Source organism: Ceratotherium simum, chromosome 3 (genome assembly GCF_057802395.1).
Source record: "Ceratotherium simum simum isolate JZ-2026a chromosome 3, ASM5780239v1, whole genome shotgun sequence".
In the NCBI taxonomy this organism is placed as follows: Eukaryota; Metazoa; Chordata; class Mammalia; order Perissodactyla; family Rhinocerotidae; genus Ceratotherium; species Ceratotherium simum.
The window spans coordinates 60,764,016-60,789,402 of NC_141902.1; the positions used below are offsets into that span (position 1 = coordinate 60,764,016).

Below are 25,387 nucleotides of genomic sequence, written 5' to 3' on the forward strand. Positions count from 1 at the left end.
CAAGAATATAAAACTAGGTTATTACAGGTTAACCCAGAATTTATGTCTCTATATCAGGAAGATTTATAATAATCTTAATAATAAATAAATAAATTATAATCTTTCTGGAATAATAATTTGCCTACAACTGTAGTACTATAATTTAACGTGTTTGCTTTTATCATCTGAAATTAAGTAACAAAAACACATTAACTGAGCGCCTACCATGTTCAAATAAGAGCCTTAACTCAAACTGAAGAGAATAATCTGTTGTGACTCGAAGTAAAATAATTTAAAATGAACTCTGTCACTCAGAAGAAATGCATAAATATTTATTACATTAACTATCCAGGAGCCTTACCTCTACTTTGGATTAAGGGCAGAACGATGGGATTGAGTGGGTATCAACACCATTTCAGACAGCCCTTTAAAAAGGATTTATTTAAAACGCAATAAGCAAAAAAGTCCAAAACCTCAGATATGATCATTACTTCCAGTCTGTCTCATTAAAATCTTACTCAGGACGCAACACTTAGGCTGAGGGGGTTTTGTAGGGAATGAACTCATTTGGCTCTGCCAATAATTTCCCATGCAGCCTGGGTAAATTATTTAACTGCTCCGTGTTCATTTCTCTAACCAGCCAATAATGTTAATCAACACACTGTAATGGAAAAACACACAACACTCCTGGTCAGGAGACCTGCCCTCTGGTCCCACCTTAGCTACTGACTCACTGTGTGAAAACGGGCAAGTCACCTCTCCTCCGAGGCCTCATTTTCCCCCTTCTATAAAAGGAAGACGTCACACTAGATGCATGCATGGAGATTCTACGTGCTAAATGCCTTCACCCAGCTAATTCATAGACACTATCACACCAAACAAAACAATGCCCCCTATTAAATTCTATAAAATTCAAGAACATGTAATCTGAGTCAACCCAGCAAGTACAAGACTTGGTAGAAAAAGTATTGCATAGAAAAACACTAAAAAGAAAAACATGACTGCTCTCCAAGATAACAGTCTTAACAGTTTAGGCCAAGTACCTTCCTAACTTGAATTAGGTACAACTATCATTCATGAGAATTCACTGTAGCCCCTTTTTGAACCATATCTATTTTCTGCCTGGATCATCTTTTAGTGTAATAGGTTCTCCAAAAATTACCTCCTGGGATTTGGGAAATCAAGTCTGTGTTTACCTTATACACATCTTATACTACAGACTCCAATTAAATCACTTCTCAGCTTTGGTTTTTCCAAACTTATTACTTTAGATGATCTCCATTCTTCCCACCCCCTTGTTCACTTCAGTAGCCCTGAGCTAAATCTTTTCCGTTGGAACTTTCTTCACCTCCTAGGAAGACTAGGAAGAGTGATCAAAATGAAAGCCAGTAACAGGGAGAAGCAGGAAAAATACATCATTGAGAGAGAAAATTTTGACCACTGGTCTCAGCTCTATGACACTAAATAAAATAAACATTATTTCCCCAAAATAAAAAGATATCCTAGCTGCTGAGAATTAACAGGACAGTTCTTTGATTTCTCTATGCAATTAATTGCTTCTAACACTGCTTCACCAAGTATTGAGGTGCCTGTTATTTGAAGCATTCAACCAAAAAGGTGGATGATCATCTGACAAGGATGCTGTAGGAGCCATTCCTGCACTGGATAGAACAGACTAGCTCAAAAGTTCCTAACAGTTTTCTATCCCAATGGAGTTGATAGATACGTCATCCTATCAACCTACTTGTAATACTGGCTTACTAGTTAAAGTCTTGATTGTCAATGGGAGCCAGGCAACTCTTTCAGAGGGTGTCTGTAGCATGTGATATGCACTCCCCTAACCTCCAGTGGGTCTCAGTTGAGAATCACTGGATATGATTCCAGAGAAGATATTCCTCTGAATATGATAACCTCATACAGTCTATCTTTATTTGAAGTCAAGTGTCTAAGACACTTTGCTACCATCATCTAACAGATCCCCCAACCATTTCCCCTCATTTTTTCACAGTTTTAATTACTGGCTCACTGTCATTTTTTCCAATACTAGTTCTGTCTGAATTCTTGGCAAGTTCAATACACATATAGATGATCCTTCCAACAATCTGACTCTCAGTTCACTGAATTTTTGTTTCAGCGATGTTGTCCTCTACCCTACTTCAGCCACGTATTCCCATGGTCATACCCGAAGACCTTATTATTATCAATAACTACAATCCCTCCATAATCTCAATTTCATGCATCACACTCTCAGACCACCACCTATCTTTCCAACTCACTCCTTCTCTATAGTACCTCAAATCAACTATCCTTCAACCGCACTGGGACCTCAAAACCACCAACTTTTCACTGACCCTTTCCCCACTGATTTCTCTCTCCTTTTCTTATTCAGCTTAAATTCCACAGTCAATCATTATAATTATTCTCTTATGTATACTATCTAAACCCGTGCTTAATCTTGCTGCGATACTTTTGCTTGGTAAAAGCACAACTGATTACTCCATGGCTGCACCCACGTAGCTTAAGGGAGCTGAGGAACACATGAACACACACACACACAACCACGCTGCCTGCTTCACTTTAAATTTATCATACCAAATTTCAAGTGCGCCTCTTCATGCTGGCAATCATACTTTATTTACATCCCTAGGTTTATCTACTCTCTCTCTCTCTCTCCTAGATGACTTTCACATTTTCTTCTCTCTCTTCAAATTCTAACGCTACCTCCTTCTGCCCTCTCATTTAATAACCTTGCTTCAATTTTCTTTCTTAGTGAAGTTGGAAGCCATCAGAAGAAACTTCCACAGATTTCCATACCACATCTCTCCACCCAGCAACATTTGCACCCACATACTCTCTTCCTGCCTCTTTCCACAGATTTACTTTCCTCCTTCTATCCAAAGCCAATCCCTCCACCTGTACACTAGAGCCCACCCCGTCTCACCTACTCAAGGACATCACTCCAGCAATTCTCCCTTCTCTCTCCTACTTCATCAGATTTTCACTCTCTACTGGATCTTTCCATTCAGTCTACAAACATGTTGCTCTCTCATTTTAAAAAAATAATAAAACTCAACCACACTATTCTCACTAGCTCCCACCTATTTCTTTGATCCTTTTTCCTGCAAAAATTTCAAGAGTGGTTTATAGTCACCATCTCCAATTTCTCTCCTCCCAAACCTACTTCACCGAAACTACACTCTTCAAGGTCATTAATGATCTCCACATTGCTAAATCCAAAGGTCAATTCTTAGTTCTCATCTTACTTGACCTATTAGCAGCATTTGGCATAGCTGACCACTCCTCCCACCTTGACAACACTTGACTTTTGCTTCTAGGACTCTACACTCTTGGTTCTCTGACCTCACTGATCACCCTTCCTCAGTCTCTTCTGCTGGTTCCTTCTCTTCTCCCTATTCTCTCTTTTTTGTTTTTTCTCCTGAGGAAGATTTGCCCCAAGTTAACATCCGCTGCCAATCTTCCTCTTTTTGTATGTGAGCCGCCACCACAGCATGGCCACTGACAGACAAGTGGTGTAGGTCCATGCCCAGGAATTGAACCCAGGCCACTGAAGCAGAGCACGCCGAACTTAACTACTAGGCCACCAGGTCTGGCCCTCTTCTCCCTATCCTCTTGATGTTGGAATGTCCCTATGCTGAGTCCTTGGTGCTCTTTATTTACTCCACTTACTCCCTTGGTGATCTCATCCAGGCTCAAGGTTTGAAATGCCATGCATATGCCTCTCTTCTTGAACTCTACACATCTATCCAACTGTCCGCTTGACATCTCCACTTGGAAGTCTAGTAGCCATCTCAAAGTTAACATGTCCAAAACTGAATTACTGATATGTCACCCTGCCCCTCAAAGTCTGCTTCATCTGCAGTTTCCTCATTGCAGTTGATGGCCACCTATCCTTCAGGCTGCTCAGGCCCAAATCCTGGGGTCCTCCTTGACTGCTCTCTTTCTCTCATACCTCACATCCAAACCGTCAGGAAATCATGCTGGCTCTACCTCAAAATATATCCAGAATCTCACCTTTTCTTACCCCTTCCATTGCTACAACTCTGTTCTGAGCCACCACTGTCTCTCACCTGGAATACTGCAATAGTCTCCTAAGAGATCTTCTTGGTTCCTCTTTACCTCCACCATCTAGTCTCTACACAGCAGCCAGAGTGATCTTTTTAGACCTGAAGTCAGATCCTGTCTCTCTACTCAATGCCCTGCGATAGCTCCCAGTAACTCTGAGTAAATGTGAAAGTACTGGCCTATAAAGCCCTAAATAATCTGGTCCTCCATTATCTCTCTGATCTTCTCCCCTCCTCAGCCACAGAGCGTTCCTTGATGTTCTTCAAACAAATCAGGCATACTTTCACCTTAGGGCCTTTGCTGTTCCCTATGCTCTTCTCCCAGATATCCACATGGCAAAACACCTCATCTCCTTTCTCAGATCTCAAGCTCTCCAGAAGACCCACCCTGACTACCCTATTTAATATTGCAGTCTACTCGGCAATCTCAATACCCTTAACCCTGCTTTACTATTTTTTCCATATCATTTATCATCTTCCAACATACTATGCAACTTACTAATGACTTGTATTGTCTAGTGACTACGGCCTCCCACCAGGAGGAAAACTCCACAAGGGCAGACATTTTTGTTCATTTTGTTCACTGATGTATCCCAAACACACAGACCAATGCCTGACACACAAAAAGTACTTAATAAACATTTTTTTGAATGAATAAATGAACACTTGAAACCAGACCTTAAACTGTGGACCAGAGAGAGATTTGAGGAAAACAGAAGAAAAACTCAAATGGCCCAGATATACCTAGGGTCTCAGTTATGCCCCTAGGCAATTAGCTACTTACAAAGGCTGTATTCTTTCTTTCAGATCCCAAGGAGGATTGTCGACTTTGTCATGACACTAGCCCATACTAGAAACAAGCACCGAGGAAGTACGGAGCGCAGCGCCCACTATTCTCACCTTCGCCTCCAGGTGACCTCACTGGGCACAGCCCTGTCTCTTTCCTCTGGCTTTGTAAGTCACATGAGTGGCTTGCAAATACCACAATTTAGAAATGGGAGAAAGCAAGTCAGTCTAATGCAGGGCTAATGCAGCTTTCAAAATGCCTAGTTTACGACCATGGATTAAGCACAGACACTTACAAGCTAGAACTAGATGACTATCATTCATGTCAGTGGATCTCAACCAGGGCTGCTATTTGAATTCCTGAGGCACTTTAAAAAATACTATAGCCGCCCCTCCCTTCTGAAATAAAGGGTCTGGGTGAGGTCCAGACAGGACAGGTTATAAACACTTCCTAGGTGATTCAAATGTGCAGCCAGAGCCAGGAGCCCAGGATGGAGATCAACTTCATTTTCCAGATTAAAAATAAAGCCCAGACAGAATGAGACCGCCTAAAGTCACATAGCTGAGTGGCAGTGTTGGGACTGAAAACCATCACTTGATTCTTAGAGAAACAGCAGTAAAGGAGAAATTTCATTACAACATAGTAATTTATAAAGCTATGTGTTATAGTAGTTAAGACTTCAAAATTATACAGATCTAAGTTCAAATCAGGGCTTTGACAGTTAACGGCTAATATTAGTGGTTCTCAAACTTCGCTGCATATTATAATTACCTCGAGATAATTACCTGGAGAAGATTTTAAAAGTCTCTATGCCCAGGCCTCACCTCCTACCAATCAATACAGAGTCTCTGGGAGTGAGATTCAGGCATCAGTACTTTTTAAGGTTCCCCAGGTGATTCCAATGTGCAAACAAGTTTGAGAACTGATGAGTTACATAACCTGGAGGAAATCACTTGACCTCTTTAAGCCTAACTCATGGATATTGTGATTAAATAAGATAATGCACGTACATAAGCACCTGCTATTAGTATGATTACCACCCCACTTCCTTCTACCATCACTATCATCATTAGTGGTATTCTTTCCCTCTTACTGAGATATTATTCACATATTATAGCATTCACCTTTTTTAAAGTGTAAAATTCGGCAGTTTTTAGTATATTCACAAAGTAGTGTAACCATCACCACTATCTAATTCCAGAACATCTTCATCACCCCAAAAAGAAACCCCGTACCCAGCAGTAACCCCTCCTCCCAGCCTCTGGGAACCACTAATCTACTTTCTATCTCTATGAATTTAACTATTCTGGGCATTTCATATAACTGGAATCATAAAATATGTCACTTTTGTGTCTGGCTTTTCTTACTTAGCATAACGTTTTTTTGGTTTTTTTTGTGAGGAAGATTGTCCCTGAGCTAACATCCACGCCAATCCTCCTCTTTTTGCTGAGGAAGATTGGCCCTGGGCTAACATCCGTGCCCATCTTCCTCTACTTTATATGGGACACCACCACAGCGTGGCCTGACCAGTGGTGTGATGCGAGCCCACGATCCGAACTCAGGCCACCAGCAGGAGCGTGTGCGCACTTAACCGCTGCGCCACAGGGCCAGCCCCTAGCATAACGTTTTTGAGGTCATCCATGCTATAGCATGCATCCATGCTTCATTTCTTTTTATGGTTGAATAATATTCCATTGTGTGGATATACCACATTTTGTTTTCACCAGCTGTTTCTACTTTTTGGCTATTATGAATCATGCTGCTAGGAACATGTGTGTACAAGATTCTGTGTGGACATGTTTTCAGTTCTCTTGGGTATAACACATATGAGTGGACTTGCTCAGTCATATGGTTTAATCTTTTAAGCAACTACTACCACTCTGAAGTGGCCATAGCACCATTTTACATTCCCATCAGCAGCAGATGAGGGTTCTGATTTCTCCATATCCTCACCAACACTTGTGATTGTCTCTTTTTGATTATAGCCGTCCTAGTGGGAGTGAAGTGGTATGTCATCCTGGTTGCGATTTCCCTGATGACTAACGATGTTATGCATTTTTCACGTGCTTACTGGCCACGTGTGTATCTTCTTTGGAAAAATGTCTATTCAACTCCTTTGCCATTTTTAAACTGGGTTGACTTTTTATTATTGAGTTATACGAGTTCTTTATACATCCTAGATACTAGATCCTTATCAGATATATAGTTTACAAATAGTTTCTCGCATTCTGAGGGTTATCTCTTCACTTTCCTGAGTGTCCTTTGAAGTACAAGGGTTCTTAATTTTGATGAAGTCCTATTTATATTTCCTTTCCTTGTTTGTGTATTATTAACTTTTAAGGAAGAAACTAGAGGCAAAAAGTTATGAGGATATCCTACAACCAGGTAAGTTGTTCAGACTTGTAATAAGCAAAGAATTGAGCTGGCCACTCATTTAAATCATGAATTCCCATTTAGGAAGCACACATACTTTATCTTGGTGGAGGGCAGGAAGGAAGCTACTCATTTCTAAGGGTTTAATTCACTAGATTTTCAGATGAAGTATTTGGCCTTTGAATGCCAACTGGCCAATAAACTGCAAAGAAATAAAACCCTAGTGAGATTTGTATGTTTTCAGCGCTACTTGCCGTAAAAGCTAAATTTTCATAGTCCTTACGAGAACTGGAATTTTTTCAAACTGAGCACAATTTAAAACGGATTTTTTAAAGAGTTTCAAACTAATATTTTTCTGAATCAGTAAATATTAAAGCCTGGCATGGCATAACCTCAGTGTTCCATTACTGCTTGATAAATACTAAATAGATAATACATAATTCCAAATAATTAATTGGGATTATGTATTCTGCAATGTAATAATCCCAAAGAACCAACCATGATTATAGTAATTTTTCTAATAAAACCAATAAAAAACTAGTCATTAGTGTCCTGAAAGTGAGAGATGGCATCATTGTCCACATTTCCCTGTTTCACATTCAGCATGGTATTTACTATTTACATATTATCAATTTCTGCCACAGGAGTCCACTTCTGCTTTGTTCAGTTTCTTTATGTCTCCCCTCTGTACAGAGTTTGAAGTTTTTAAATGCTTTTTTCACTGATTGCCATAATCATGATTTTTTCCCCCATAATCTGTTCAAGTGGTGATTTAAATAGATTTTTCTTAAAGAATGTTATGTTCTTGGAATAACCCAATTAGGTCATGATATATTCTTTTTATGTATTTCTGGGTTAGGGTTGCTAATATTTTGATTAAAATCGTGGCATCTATGTGAATGAGATGGCCTCTAATACTTTTCTTTACTGGCATTATCTTTAGGGGTTTGGATCATGTTAAGGAGCCTTGGAATGAATTAGGTGTGGTCTCTCTCGTACTATTCTCTAAAATCTTATGTCAAAATTTATTCCTTCACTAAATAATTAGTTGAATTTCCAGTAAAAGAAAAAAATACCTCTAATATCTTTTTTTGTCACCCAACTTTTCGATTTAAAAAATTTTTTGGTTTAAAAAGCTGAGTGGTGATGGCTACACAACAATGTGAATGTATTTAATGCCTCTGAACTATATACTTAAAAATGGTTAAAATGGTAAATTTTATGCTATGGATATTTAACCACAATTTTTTAAAAAGTAAGAGAAAAATACAAGGAGAGGAAGAGAAAGGGGGGGAAATGAAAGAGAAAAAGTCGAGAAGATTGAGACCCCCAAACCAAATAAACCAGTCTGAGTATGTGATGGCAGACAACACTCAAGAAGAGCTTGCTGAGAAGACGACGCAGTTCACTGGGCGCTCAGACAGATCACCCCCAAAGCAAGGCTCTGCAAAGAGCACGGAGGCAGGTCACCCCGGAAGAGTAAGATGACCCACCACACAATCATACAGAGCCTTGTCTCTAATCTAAGATGTGAAGCTGTATAAGGATGTCCTTCACACTGCCTAAGACCTGGGTTGCATCCAGATGTCACTGTATTTCCATATCTAGGGCTCCTCCTAGAGAGAAGATAGTTCAGTTTCCTTCATACCACATAGGCCAGGATCCTCCTAATGGAATCAAGCTAATGGCAATCTTTTGTTTTTTGATTAACAGCAAACCAAGGTACCAATACTGTAGAGAAAAAGAAGAAAGCAAAGATACTTCAGGGCAAAGAACCATGAAAAATCCACAGCATGCCTCTTTGCTTTGCAATTCCCTTAAGAATATTGTTTAGCATCTAAAACAAGTAGAATGGCATTTTCCCAGGAAATATCTTTGACCATAATTCCAAAGGAATAAAGTGTGTTCAGTCCAGCTTCTAAATTTATAACTGTAAATGTAAATGACAAGGCAGTACTTCTTTAATGTATAAACTAGGGGGCAGATTTGCCAAAAAGTGATGGAAGCCAAATGAGCTTTTCTGAAAATAGTTCTCAAAAATATAATAAGCACCACTGAATACAATTTTATTCCAAATTGACCCAGTTTATGTACCATACCTTAAGTGTATTTTTAGAGTGAAGATAGTCTACAGCAATGCCTCACTATGATGAATGCTCAACAAGGATTTGGTGAATGAATCAATGAGAAGGACCAAGCCTCAGTTTGAGTTTGCTTTGATAACAGGGAGATGACAACATAGGCTAAACTCTCCTTATTTTTTCTAGATCTACCAGGGCCTTATTTTGATTGCTACTGCAATAGAATATAATCTATTATCGTTGCAATTCAATGCAATAGACACATTAGATGCCCCTCAGAAAAAATAAAGTGAGAAGGAGGAAGGAGAGAGGGGAAGAGAAGGGGAGGAAGGAGTACCTTACTATGCCAGAAGGAGCTTCTCCCATGATGACCTGGGTTAGATCAGATTTCAGGCAAGCTAAAGGGCCCCAATCTCACTTAACACTCAAGTGCTGACCAAAACTTAAGATGAAATATTCTACTTCTATAAAACTGATCTTCCATTTGACCCTTTTATCTCAGGGAAGATGGGGTAAGCTCACTGTAAATTTGATTTTTCTCATTCCCTTCTGTAGGGTTTCACTAGCATAGCATACTTGTTGAGGCAGCCAATTGCTACAAGAGAAAAAAACACTACATAGGCAGCAATTCCTAAAGGACTATGTTATGGTTGAACTGTATCCTCTAAAATTCATATGTTGAAGTTCTAACCCCCAATATCTAAGAAAGTTACCTTATTTGGATATAGAATATTACCTTATTTGCAGATATAATTAGTTAAGATCAAGTCATAGTGGAGTAGGGTGGGCCCTTAATTCAATGTGACTATTGTCCTTACATAAAGAAGAAATTTGAACACAGACAGGCACACAGGGAGAATGCCATGTGAAGACTGGAGTTATGCTGCCCCAAGCCAAAGAACTACCAGAAGCTGGGAGAGACCTGGAACAGGTCCTTCCCTAGCACCTTTAGAGGGAGCATGGCCCTGCTGACACCTTGATTTCAGACTTCTGGCATCTAGAACTGTGAGACAATAAATACCCGTTGTTCTAAGCCTCCGGTTTGTCATGCTTTGTCACTGCAGCCTCAGCAAACTAATACAGACAACAAGAGGTTGGTATGCACCAACTAAACCTACCCCTTCAGACTGCATTTCAGATCCAGCTTTCCACCCCATGGCCACCGCCAGGGCCCAGGGCCCAACACCTCACTCTGATCTGCAGCCACAGCTGCCTGGTCTCCCTGACTTCAGGATCTGCCTCCTCCTGCTTCAGTCGCCAAGCTCACCTGCACGCCACCATGACATTAACCTTTCAAAGATGCTAACTTCTTTGCATCACTCTCTTGTTAAAATATCTCTAGTGACTCACCAATTCCTATAGGAAAAAGCCCAGATTCTCCTGCCTGGCTCTTCTAACCTAGCTCCAACTGCTAAGTGAGATTCTCCTAGTGATCCTAGAACATACAACCATTATTCTTACGCTATGCTGTCTCCCTTGCTTGTCACTCTCCCCCTTCACCAACCCAAATCTCGATCATCTCATGAAGACTACTGCCAAGATGCACTTTCGCCTTGAAGCTCTCTCTCTATACTCAAGCCCACAGCAAAGGCCACATCTCTGACCTCTACGCATTTACTGCTGCATCGGTCATTCTGCACTCATCAAAGACTGCCTTGCATAGTTACCTAGCATTTTAAAAGCACACACTTTGATTCCATAGCTGGACCATGAGCTCCTTAAGGACAGGGTTCCAGTATTACAATTCTGGGGGTATTTCTTAAAGCCAAAGACAATGCCAGACATATTATAGGCAAGCTCTAAATTACTGAATTAACTATTGAACGTATATTAAATTTTCTTAGAAATGTTACTTTTGGGTCTTCCTTCAATTGGGGATTTAAAATTGAACAAATCTACAGATTTCATATAATCCTAATGGCCACAATATATCTGAATAATTTAAAACTTACAAGGAACAGAAGAAAACAACTCCTTAGGACTTTTAGTCCCAAGTTACTTACCATTCTTCATCACTACATTGGACCAGACATTGGCATTCAAGGCTTGAACAATTCGCTTTACTCCTGTAGATTCCGGGAAGTCATCTAATCAGGGAGGGGAAATATATATATTTATACACACAATTATACATACATATATATATATATGTGTACATATATCCCCCAACCATATTTTTAAGTAACTGTGCCTTAATTTTCTTGCTTATTTAGTTGCTAGTTCACATTGTAACTTATGTGATAAGGTAAAAAATAAAGCACATACAGAGCTTAGACCTTCTGATAAGAATAGTCTAGAAACTAAAACAATGAAATAAACACACAATATAAAAGGTTTATAAAACAAAGTCATCTCCATTACCTCACCAATGGAATCCACTCATATTCTCCTGAAAATGTCAGTTTCCGTTAATTACACAATCCTGGGCTAGTACTAGAAATACCAATCTTGGTTATTTACAGAGAATGAGTTTCCTGAAGGCAGAAATGGTCCTCTTCGTATGCTATAAAATCCTGTAAATGCCCTATCTTCTCCTGGCAACCACAGAGTAATAATTATTGTTTATAATAGATATCTAGAGAACAACTTCTTGATCAGAAAAAGATAGTTTAAGAGTGAGCAGTGAAATTACCATAACCATAAGTGTAAGAGACAGGCAACGGGTCATTAAGAAAAAAAAAACTTAGTTTAATTAATTTAATATTGGTACTATCCTGACTCTGGAATGTAACTGATACTACTCAAAACAATTCCCAGTTAGCATACCAATAATAAGGTGGTATTCTTAGCTACATCACAGATGTACGTACAAAGGAAATGGAGCTCCTTCAGATAATAAGTATTAGAAGACTACATATGAAAAACAATGGCAGAAACAGTTTTCATGTGGTTGAGAGAGAAAAGTCTCCTAACGGTTTATAGAGCACAGTCCACACAGAACCTGTCTCTAGTGGCCTGGCCCTGGGTAGTTTAATAGGGAGAGCAGAGAATTAGAAGTCAGAAGACCTGAATTTGAACCCAGGCTCTATAACTTATTAGCTAGTTAATCAAGGGCAAATCACTTATGCTATTCTTAAAGAAAAGTGAGGATGACACCACTCTGCACACCTCTCCTAGAGGAAAGATGCAATGGAAGTGATGATTTACTGGTGTAACCTTCCCCTCTAGACTGGAAACTCCCTAAAGGCAGGAATTATGTCTTACTGAGTTCATTATTCCCAAGGCCTAACACAGTGCCTGAAAGACTGCAGGCACTCAGTAACTGATGGATTGATGAATCATTTAAAGAATACCAAGCTGACAGAAATATGGTAAGGAATAAACTGAAAATACTCTATAAAGATGAGTTTATCACCGTGAATGTTTAAATGAAGAACTAAAAGACATGTTTATCTTAACTATGAATGATTCAATTCTCGAAAGAATAACTATTACTTTAGATGATATAACCAGGAACCGAAAATATGGTCTGAAATAAAGAGCCAGAAGCAATAAGATGAAATTAAATACAAACTAGCAAAAAGTCTTATACTGATGTTCGCATAATACATGCAAATAAAGAATGAGGGTATACGGCTTAGGAATAGTTTGTATTAAAAAATTATAGGAAAGTTTTAGTGACTTTACCTAAAGATGATATGTCAAAAATCTATTTTAAGATTAAGCTGAATTAATATAAGAATGTTGTTCGGACAAGGAGCAAGGAGACGCGTAGTGGTATAAAGGAGATGAGATTCCAAAATGAAAACAGACTTTAAAATAAATGACTCAATTGCTGACTCTCAAGGACTACAGGAAGAGGAGAAAATTCTAGTGCCAGAAATAAGTGATTACACACACGCTCACATACACAAAACAGGGCACAAGTTTTAGGGGACTCTGAAAAACATGGAAGGAGACATTGTACTTAATTTTCAACATTCTTAAAAATGTATAGGGAGAAACATCAGCCTTTTTATTCCATTTTTGTCCTCTTCTTTTCTGCCAGGGTTTTCTTTCTTAACGTAACATTTTGGAAAAATTCTAAATAAGCCAGAATATAGAAAGATGTTGCGTAATTCATTTAAAAAAAAAAAAAAAAGTTTCATGTAATGATTACTTATATCCTATCTACTTTAATTCACATTGGTTGCCTCTACTTACAATGTCTTTCGCAACAACTGGCATCTTCTCAATGCCACCTCCCTCCCAGTCCTTTACCACAACTCCACTACCTTTTCCATTTCTTCCCCATGGAACAGCTGACGTGCGAGTTCATGTGTCAATGTATTCTTTGAACTTCTAAACAGAAATCATCTCTCCCATCTCTAAAATACCACAGCATCAATATTTTTTTATAATATTTATGACGTTCCACCTGGTAATTCAATTATTTGTATACATGTTTTATCTCTTATACCAGATTATAACGTTTTGATGGGCCAAAAAATCCATCTTATCTTGGTAGATCCCACAGCAGCTAGTATAGGTATACTTGGAAGGAAAAAAGATGAGAAGAGGAATGGGGGAGGGGGAAAGAAGAGGGGGAAGAAATAGAAGGTCCAGAGTGTAGTGGAAGGCAGTTTGCGCAGAGCTACCCCGGGGAAGGGCATTCTGGCTCTATTTTTGGTTTCAAATGTCCAAAGACATGCAAATAGGACTGACATGCCCCCTGGGTTCCTGGGAATTCAGCCTTAGGCTACTAAGAACTCAAAATAAGGAACATAAACTTAAACTATTTAGGAATATAGCTCAAACCCTCCTTTATTGGCAGTGGAGAAAGGATAAGAGATTGGGGAAATGACTAAGATTTAAGGTAGAAATCCTCTACCTTTATCCATAAGAAAAACAAACAACATTTCAAAAGTCCTAAAATAGGTGGTAAAACCAAATGAATGGATTATTCGATTAGCAGTATGACCATAGGGATGGATTCTGCACAAATCTTTTCAAACAGCTCGGGAAAACATGTTTTTCGAATTTCACTTTGATTCTTCTTCCCCGAATTAAAATAATCTCTCATATCTGAATCCAAATGCCATGTTTTCTCCTGGCACATAAATACTTACCATCCTCCTCAGGCAACTCTTCCGGACTAAGTTCCACCAATTCAAAGCCATGTTTGATACACCATTCTTGAGCTTTTTGTCGGCTTACACCTAAAATAATATGCAACATAATGTCTACAAGTAAAAATGAAACAAAACACGAATATTGCTGCAATACTCTCCACAAATCTCAAAGTGTTACCCTTAATGTCAATGTTATTCTAAAGGCATCCAAAATAAAGTAATATAAAGAAAATGATTTCTCAAACCCAAAGTGTCTATTCTTAAAAAATAAAATATAAATATTGCAAGATTCCAAAGAGAAATAGCTGAAAATATTTTTGTAAAGTAATAAAGTCACATGAGAGGTACTGTTCTAGGCTGAGGAAACAAATGTATTCTGTTTACCGAGGAATGGCAAACCTATGTACCAACTACCATTCCAGTGGAGTGCCTTACCATTTTCAGACACTCGATCACAGACCAGGATCATCACCTCAGGTAACCATGCTTCTGCCAGTGGAAGCCATGAGGAAACACTATCAAGACCAGATTTCTAGAGGGAGGAAGAACAAACATACAAACAAAAACAGAAAAAGAGACATTGAGACAACTCACAGAAAATGCAGAGGGAATAAAGAAAGCACAAAATAGTTTCTTATTCAAGGTTCACAGAAAACAAAATCTTACTTGTGTGCTGTCAAAGTAAACCACAAAGGCTTGGATGGACTCTGCAATCTCTGCAGTGACGAGAAATTTGTTTGGCACCACACATAGATTGATATCTGCTGAATAGTATTTATTATCAATGGTCCAGGGATAAAATCTCACGGCATCATTGGCAGTCACTTCCACAGTAAGATCTTCTGTTCCAAGGATATCTAAATAAATGACACAACATTACCATGGAAAGGGCAAAACCAATATACACTGGTCAATTTTCTCAGTAAGATACCAGATTAAGATGGTACTTTGCTTCTCTTTATGCAAGAATTTCAAAGTGCCTCCCATTTATTAGTATTTTCTTCTCTGATCATTTGATTGTAAAAGTAATGGTGACATAATTTAATCCATTGGCTTTTTTAAGAACATAAAAATTATTGTGACTAGGTTAGATAGTAGTAGAAAACAAAACAGTCACCTAAGCAAACATCCAGAAAACAGCAAGAAGAGAAAGAATAATGGCTACATTTATTTTATTGCTTACGTACTTCATGGGAGATGGAAGATTATAAGAATCTTCAAGAATTTGTAACCATTTTGTACTTACTGCAAGCTAAAAGGAAGATAGCAGTAAGGCTAAACCATTAATAAAATAGAAGAGTTACACATATTCCTCGGGCCAAAGGCCTACACACATTAATTCAACTAATGAAATAAAGGAATGGATACTGATAAATGACCCCAAGTCCATTTATAGTTGGCCTTGTTTAGATTCTTTGAAAGCCAACTCAATTCTTGTTTTTTGGGGGTTTTTTTTTGGTGAGGAAGATTAGCCCTGAGCTAACATCCACGCCAATCCTCCTCTTTTTGCTGAGGAAGACTGGCCTTGGGCTAACACCTGTGCCCATCTTCCTCCACTTTATATGGGACGCCACCACAGCATGGCTTGATGAGCGGTGTGTGGGTGCGTGCCCAGATCCGAACCTGGGCCGGCAGCAGCACAGCGCGCACGCGCACTTAACTGCTACGCCATGGGGCCAGCCCCAACTCAATTCTTGTTTGACAAAGACACTTCTGGAAAATTTTAAACTATAATAGCCAAGCAAATTAAATGATTTAGAATATAAATCTTTCAGAAACCCATGTGTAGCATGGGTATAACTAATGAAATTCGTACAGCAAAAGCCAAGTCAATGATGAGCAAATATAGATGTGGTCATGGAACCATCGAAACATTTTGCTTCCATAATGTCATACAATATTTAGAACTGGAAGAAACATTAGAAATTGTTCGAATTCAAAATCCCATCTCTCATGCCCATACCCACAACCTCCATTTTATACAGATATGGAAAATGAGCTTAGAGAAGTAAAATGACATGCCACTGATTGGATTATTATAAGAATATACAGCAAAATGGTCATAAACTCCTTTTCAATGCATACTAAGATGAACATATAAAATATTCCTCAAACTCACAATTAGTAGGACACAGAAAACTAGAAGTTAAATTTTAAATTCCAGAGCTAAGATTATGTATTTGAAACACTGCCATAGCTTTTGCTCAATAAAAAGATACGTGGAAATTATTTAGTCCAAAAGACTGCTGGGAGTAATGTATAACAATATGTAAAGCATATGTGTATATGTGCAACCGTGCATTCTTTTCATTGGTAAACTTTCACCATGTGGCTATTAGGAAGAACTGGTCAGCTGAGAATGAAAACTTTTTAATTAAAAAAATTAAATTCAGGGGCCCACCCAGTGGCACAGTGGTTAAGTTCACACCCTCTGCTTCAGTGGCCCAAAGTTCACGGGTTTGGATCCCAGGTGCAGACCTATTCACCACTCATCTAGCCATGCTGTAGTGGCATCCCAAATGTAAAGAAGAAGAAGACTGCACGGATGTTAGCTCAGGGCCAATCTTCCTCACCAAAAAAAAAAAAAAAGTGAACTTTAAAATAAATTTAAGACTTTACCTTTGACATAAAGTACACTTTGAAACTAACTTTCTAAAATTTTTCATCAAAACCAGAATTCTTATTCTTAAGTTAACAGACGGTCTGTGCCAATATTTGAAAATCTGAGTTTACCTTGTCCCTTTAAGAAATCAGCAGTTCCTTCTGCTTAATTTCTCCCTAAAGTCATAATCTTTTATTAATTATCAATCAATTCCATAGCAACCAGCTGCAACGTCCCTCATGGAGAGTTATGACAAGTTCAGGGAAATAAGCAGGAGGAACACATAAGTTATTAAAATCAAAGATCCTGTTTTCATGTAAATGTCCCACAGGAAAAAAACTCCTAGATCAAAGTCTATGCTGCATTCAAAGCTAATATTCCAACCGTCAAGCAGGCGGCACAGCAATATGCCGACAAACGCACATACGGACGAAGGCTAACGAAACCAAGGAGAGCAGCAAAAAACACATAAACTGATTTTTTTTAAGGGTAGGAGGAGCCACCATATGGAATCAGTCTTCATTCACGGGTAATTTTTTAAAATAACAAATTGACTATTTTTTTTAAAGGGGGGAAGCACAAAGAGTAAAATAATGAATTCACTTGTTAAGGGTAAAGTACAGAGCATGGGGTTAGTATTCCTATCATCACCATAATCAGTTCTTGATGTTTCCCAAACTGGTTGTATTGTTAAAAACTGGAATAAAATTTGGGTCATGCTTTTTTCAAATCAGCGTCTTCAACTAACATGAAAAAATGAAATCAATTAAAATGTCAGATACTTATTAACTGCAATTTGGAATATTTGGATCCATTAAGGAGGGTTCATTTCATTAATCAATGTTTAGAATACAAGAGAACAATATGTGTTACTCCCAGCTCTTAAAATTCCAATTTTATACAGTCTGATTTTCAAATGATTAAGTAGTTTACATAACAGACAGAAAGAAGCTATTTCTTTCTCTTTTCTCTAAACCTAGATGAGAAATAGAACCAATAAGTTGGGAAAATGAACTTCACCTTTCAACGTTTTAATAGCTGAGTGGTTTTTTCTTTTTTTATTCTATGTGCTGCCTAAAACAATCTGATAGCTCGATTTACTTATCAGATTTTATTTTTAACATTTTATGTCTAATCAGATACTTTCAGCAAGGCTGCATATGGATTTTATTATCACATCTGTGCCATACTAGAACTAGAAAGAGAAGAGTGCAGACTGCCTCATTCTAGTTCTTATCATCAATATCATAATGTAGAGTTTAATTTTAAAAATGTAAATGTCTACACTAAATATAGCTTTTCTCCCTCATCTTTTCTATTTAGGTTTCAAATGCTTAGCAAGTTTATTCTTTTCCAAATTAAAACAAAAATCACTCTAATACTTGTGCACATGGCTAAAAGTTTCTAGAGATCAGCCGGTACAATTCACTCCTTTCACAGATGAAAAAACTGAGGGCCAGAAAAAAGAAGCCACTTGCCTAATAGGAGCAGAGCCTAAAATGGAATTTCGGGCCACCAGCACTCTTACCTACTACGCTGTGATGCATTACACATTACGATAGTTAGCATCTGAGCAGATCACACAAAGTATCTAACGGTCACAAGCCAAAACTAACCTATGGGGCCAAAGTGTCCTCTGCCCTTTTATGAAAACCAGAAAGAATAGCCAGAACGAGGGTACTAGAATATATGAACCTGCGGCCCAGTTAATGCATCAGAAAACCGTCTACGGGTTTCCGGTATTTATGTCAAGAGTGAGTCATAGTGATCTTGCGGGGTTTTTTTTGCCAGACAGACTTCCTAGAAAAACCTGCCATAGTCTCCCTTCTTCGCCCTTCATGAAACTGCATTTTAATGTAGTCAAAATGATGCACAAATAAATTCAAGAGCAGCTGCTCCCTCCTCCTGGTGGATGTTGGCCTGGCTCAGCCACACTGTTGGCAGCCACCTGGTGGAGCTGTAATACATCATTTTTTAAGAGACAAACATTAGGTGATTAATTGCCCGGTCTGTTACTACAAACTTGGTTTCACAGCTTAAAATAGTTAATCTGTACTGTTTTCAGATGAGAAGTTAAATGTCAACCCAGTTCCAGTAGCAAGGATAAACCTTTCCCCCAGTTTTAAGTGCAAGTAGAAATCTCTTTCCCCGTTTGAGAAACTGGTTTACATAGCCATCAATTCTCCAGCAACTCCTGTTTACTTTCTCATTTCCTTGGTGAACTTATTTCCCCTATAGTCCCACATGGCAAGGTAGTGAAAAGAAGGATTCAAGAGAGTTGAAGAAAGCTGTATGCCAAGGAAGCACTTCAGTTCAGTCACCCAACAACTCCCTCTTCCTCTCGGCCTGCTCTGCACTACTATCTGTCTGTCCTAATGTTCCTTCCCTCAGAGAAAGTGTCAATTTGGGAAGCAATCAAACGAAAGAGAGGAGGCAGCTACCTTTCTATGGTTCAGAATCAATAAGAGGTGATACTCTCTTTAGCATGAATTAGGCAGCAGATTGAAGTTCTAAGGTGAATTCCCAAAAGACGGCAAACAATCAGCTTTCATAAACGAATACACATACATATATTACACTTACCTACCCCCTCACCTATCCACCCCAGCCAAAAAAGACAAAATAAGTGCATTCCGAACTCGGTGCATTGATACTTATTTTGGATTATTCATATCTCCTTTAGTAGTAGAATTAAGGATACTTTTAATATCAGTAGAATTAATGTACACTTAACTCACCATGACATTCTTTGTGAAGAGAAGCTGTCCAGTGGTTAAATCATACTCTCTATGCCCTGAGGGGAGTGATCGCTGCCACCTCAAATCAAGATTATCCTTCCAGAAACCAGTACTCTTCTGAGAATGCAGCTGGTTGTATTCTTTCTCATAGAACTGAAACTGCCTTTACAGCCAGGTCTCATAATCTCCTACCCAGATACGAGTGTCTTTCATGGTAGCTACTCTTCTGGGGACCCACAGTGCCTCTCCCTTCCCTTTATGATGGTAGTTCTAACCAGAACGGAAAAGGCCATAAAACAGAAACAGCACAGACCTGGGGTCAGACAGACCTGCATCTGAATGCTCTGCAGGAACAACAAATTAACCCTCTGTGTCTCATTTCCTCACCTGCAAATGGGGCAACATTCCTCAAATGGCTTCTTGAAGATTAAGTGAAATGATGCATAAGAAAGCCCAGGCAGGCGCTGGGCGCACAGTAGGCCCTCAGTACATGTTCGCTTCCTCCTTCCCAGCTCTGTTTTTTGCATATGTGACAGCACTACTGACAAGAGAGTAGGTTAGAGACGCACTGAGGAGAGTTCTTAAGAAACATTACAATTAGGAAATAACTACCTCTTTTAAGTTGCTCTGCCCCTCCCTTCCCCAAATATGCCTTCTCATATTTTTCTTTTCCATTGTTAAGGCATAGACTGAGACAGAAGAGAAAGCAATTAGGAAAATTATAGGAGGCAGCAGAGTCTGACGTCAGTTGAAGGGGAAAGTAGCCATTATGAAAGAAAAGAATTGAGCAAAATGTGATTTGGGAAAAAACATGAAAGCCAGAGTTTTCCTTAACCAGCAAGGAAGGGCAAAGAGAGACCTTTAAAAATCATAATGGCTCCACACTGCTGCAATTGTCTACAATTTCATGAGAATGTCATGCAAGGTGGCTGAGGCTCTGTCAAATACTTTGTAGCAGTTATTAACTCACAGATTATTCCCCAAGGACTAGGAGTAGATCACAGTGCTACAATGTAAAAGGCCTCTGTAGCCTGTGTGGCATTAAAAGGTTAAAACTGTGCAACATTCAAGTTGGGACTTTACCCAAAGGTTGGGAAATTCTTATCTGTGATTCTCTGAGTAATCATTCTGCAGCCTCCTGGTACAAGTATATGCAATATTTGTTTCAGTCCATATGACCGGTCAGTCACTGGAGCAGTATTAAGTTGCTGAGGGAAGAAGAGCTGGATTGAGTTAAAGCAACATACCACCGCTTTAACAAGAGGACAGCAATTCTGGTTTGCTTACAACACTTAATTACCTTTTCCTCGCACACTCCCGCTCTCTGGGCATATTCTAAATTCACATTCCACATGCTTTGGGGCTTTTTATATCACAGTGGAAAACTTTTAAAACTTGAAGCAGAGGAAATCCAACTCAGTTCTCCTTCTCCTCGAGTTTACTTTCTCCCAATAGCCATCTGGAATTGGTCACCACAGCTTCATCGTAAATAACTGGGGAAGGGAGGGGGGGACACATGGTTTCTGCTTGCCCTTAGAAGACCTCACAATGCAGTGAGAGACAAACATGCACAAAAGAACATGAACAAGCTGGTAAGAAGGGGAGAGAGAATATGGAGAAGTGTTTTATGAAGGCCAAGGAGGAATCATCAGCCTCTAAGTTTTGTGGGCTGCCGGCAAAGACCACTTTATCAATCCCAGTGGCACAGCTGATGGACAATTCTCACCCATATTTGGGGGAGGACGGAGCTTCTTTGAATTCCATTACTATTACTTATTTATTCGAAATCATAGTTCTAGATATATATCTAAAGCAGTGGTTCTTTATGGGGAGGTATTTCGCCCCCCAGGGGACATATGTTAACATCTGGAAACATTTTTGATTGTCACAAGTGGGGAGATGCTACTGGCACCTAGTGGGCAGAGGCCAAGAATACTGGTGAACATCCTACACTGCAGCAGACAGCCCCACACAACAGAGTTACCTAGCCCAAAATGTCAATAGTGCTAAGATTGAGAAACCTTGATCTAAAGCAAAGGAACTTTTGGAACTGACTTAATTGTATCCATGAAACAAAATAAAAGTTCTAGAATGCAAAGTTGGTTTTATTCTTTCTCAGAGAACTGAAACTAGCCTTCACAGCCAGGCATCATAACCTCCCACCACTGACATCAATGTCTTCCACTTGCATCTGAAAAAATCTATCTCAAATGTCTTCTTTAATTATTTTAACCATAAAAATTATCTGGCAATTAATCTTAGATGCTCTTAAAATAATTTATGAATGCTGGTTTTCTGGAAAAAAGAATATATAAGCCTAAACAGGAAAATTATGAGACAAAAATAATTTTTCTATTCAAATGGTAATTTTTCCAAACAAATCAGCATCGAGTTTATAATAAAACCTTACAAAAAAATGTCCGAGTCTGCTCAGGATGATAATAGTATCTGCAGCAGATGCTAACTTACTGTGAAAGAAGGTAAACAGGTCTGAGATGAATTTTCCAAAAGAGAGTAAGTTTAATAAGGAACATTTACTCTGCAGCCCCTGTATTCAAATATTAGAAATAAGCTTGGTCCACTAGAAAACATCACAGAGCTAACAGATCCAACATCCCAGTATCCAAAAGGTCCTTCACGAAGGATGAAATCACGATTGGGCAACATATGGCCATGAAATCACGAAAAAAGAAAACATTGATAAATTGGGCTACATCAAAATTAAAACTTGTACATTTCAAAAGATACCATCAAGAAAACCAAAAGACAAGCCATAGAATAGGAGAAAATACTTGCAAATTATATATGTGATAAGGAAATTGTAATCAGAATATATAAAGTACTCTTATAAATCATTAATAAGAAAACAAAAAACCCAATTTAATAATGGGCAAAAGATTTGAATAGACATTTCACCAAAGAAGATATATGAATGGACTATATGCATATGGAAAGATTCTCAACATCATTAGTTATTAAGGAAATGCAAATTAAAACCACAATGAGATACTGCCTCACACCCACTAGAATTGCCATAATCAAAAATACAGACGTGTTGTCAAAAATGTGGAGAAATTGGAACCCTCATACATTGCTTTTGGGAATGTAAAATGGTACAGCCACTCTGGAAAACAGTTTAACAGTTTCTTAAAATAGTACAATAGTTTCTTAGAATGTCCATAACAGCATCATTCATGACAGCCAAAAAGTAGAAACAACTCAAATGTCTATCAACTAATGAATGGATAAACAAAATGTGGTCTATCCATACAATGGAATATGAAGTACATGCTACAACACGGTGAATCTCAAAAACATTAAGCTAAGTAAAAGAAGTGAGACACAAGAGGCCTCCTATTACATAATTTCTTTTATATAAAATGTCCAGAAAAGGCAAAAAAGACAGAATGTACATCGGTGATTGCTTAGAACTGGCGGTAGGAATGGAGAGTGACTACAAATAGGCACAAGGTTTCCTTCTAGGATGATAGAAATGTTCTACACTTAAAACAGGTAGATGTCATGGTATTTAAATTACACCTCAATAAAGCTGCTACAAAAATCATGGAGGGGCCGGCCCGGTGGCATAATGGTTAAGTTCATGTGCTCCGCTTCAGCCGCCTGGGGTTCACAGGTTCGAATCCTGGGCGTGGACCTATGCACCACTCATCAAGCCATGCTGTGGTTGCATCCCACATACAAAATAGAGGAAGACTGGCACAGATGTTAGCTCAGGGCCAATCTTCCTCAAGCAAAAAGAGGAAGATCAGCAACATATGTTAGCTCAGGGCCAATCTTCCTCACCAAAAAAAAAAATCATGGAAGCTGGAAGATAATGCCCTGATTTTACTGATATGTAAGGCAGGTGACTGAGGCACATGTTTTAGATACTTAGAACCATGACGGCACATGTAAAGATATTTGGTTAATATTTATGGAATGAAAAGTTAACTTGCTTAAAGTCAAATAGCTAGAAGAGGGCAGAACTGAGTGCTCAATTCACAAATTTTTTCCCCCACAAAAACCCTGAACAACCCCAGCAGAATTCAGACAGAATGGCTATTCTCTTGTGTCAGCATAACAGTGCTGTTTATTACCAAATGAGCACACATTTTCCAGCTCTCAGCACGCTGATTTTGATCCAAGCATGATAATACTTTTCCTCACCTCTGTGTAGAACCAGCTTCAGGTCTGTGTGGAAAATTAAACCCTAGGTTATTTGTTACTGAACCTAAAACACCAGAAAGGCTCTTTAAGAGTTTCACAACCATTCTCTTTGTCTTAACCTACGTCAATCTTGCTTCCCGGATAAGTAATTATTAGAGATGTGTTTGCAGTATCTGTGTGCACTGGCTCCAACATAAATACAACATCGTGTTCAGATTATCAATCTTGCCAGATATATTTAAAACAATTTTCATACTTTAACCTTTTTTAAAAAATGGTTTTATATCAGATTTCGTTATTTATTGAGTGTCATTATTTGTTGAGGAATTACACAGGGCAAAAGGCAGCAAGTTGTTTAAACCAAATGAACACTGCATACTTTCTAGATGTTTTTACCTTTTGCTACACAAAAACAAGCAGTTATATGGCCCTGAAATAGAGGTCTGAGTCCAGATGTGCTCAGAATCTTCCAGGATGATACAACACTCTCTGTATCATAAACGGTTTGTACAACATGGGCTGATGCGTAATACTATTCCCACTGGTGTTTCTTTTCCTACTCTCCACCCCCATTTATTGGAATGCCACTTACTAGGAAGACAAACACCTTATAATCATTTTACTCATCAACAATATCTAAGGGATTAGTCTAAAACGTCACACAAAAAGTCAAATTCTCTACTCCACAAGTAAGGAAACAAACTGGGCACCAAGAGAGGTGTTTCCATTTATTATTTAACTTACCATAGTTCATCTACTAAGGCTCCAATTACTATGAAAGAAAAAGTGTAAACTTATTTATTATGAGCCATAAAAGTTCTCATTTTAGTAGTAAAATCTTCTGCTATAATTTCTCCCATCCCGACCTCCACCTTGAAGACACGCAGTTCTGGTTGCCAAGAGGCTCAGCATATTTCACATATAAGAAAGAACTGGAATTGAATCTTGTCTTCCCAACTTTTATGAGCTGAACAACCTTAGAAAATCACAACTTCTTTGAGCTTTAATTTCTCACACACACACTCATACACACACACGGGCTTGTGCGCCCGCAATGGAAGATAACATGGATGTATTTCGAAAGTCCCTTTGGGTCTGGACAGAATATGAACTTGTATTTAACCTTTCTCTCTTCCTTAGGTTGATGACTTAAGATCCCTCTTTTAATAAAGATAAAAATCTTAAGCCTTCTTTAAATGTTAATTGAAGTTTTTAAAATATATTAAGTATCATAGCTAAAAGTAAATCCAAGTCCCCCCACCCCCATTACCAGCTGAAATCACTGCTTTCGGCTGACCACCTACTGAATCACCCTGTGATGACAACTCTAGGCCCTTGTGACAGCTCTTGCTGGCGCCATCTTTCCTCCTTTGAAGAAAATAAAGACATGGAAATATACAATCCAATCAGAGGCAGAGTTCTACCACAACAAAATAAGCAACTTTGCTGAAGCAAAAATTATTACTTATTCCCAGAGTAAACCAAAAGGCTCCACTCAGAATACCTCAAGCAGCTACAGAAAAATGC

General features: G+C 38.6%; 1 protein-coding gene across 1 annotated transcript in view; it reads right to left on the bottom strand.

Moving 5' to 3' along the window:
* Positions 1–25,387, bottom strand: part of AAGAB (alpha and gamma adaptin binding protein) — a 48,865-nt gene that overhangs the window by 18,507 nt on the left and 4,971 nt on the right. The window contains exons 2-5 of the mRNA XM_004421733.3: positions 15,020–15,210; positions 14,789–14,885; positions 14,351–14,440; positions 11,306–11,389 (exon numbers count right to left, since the gene is read on the bottom strand). Coding sequence (XP_004421790.1) covers positions 11,306–11,389; positions 14,351–14,440; positions 14,789–14,885; positions 15,020–15,210 — 462 coding nt within the window. The remainder of the gene's footprint in view (positions 1–11,305; positions 11,390–14,350; positions 14,441–14,788; positions 14,886–15,019; positions 15,211–25,387) is intronic.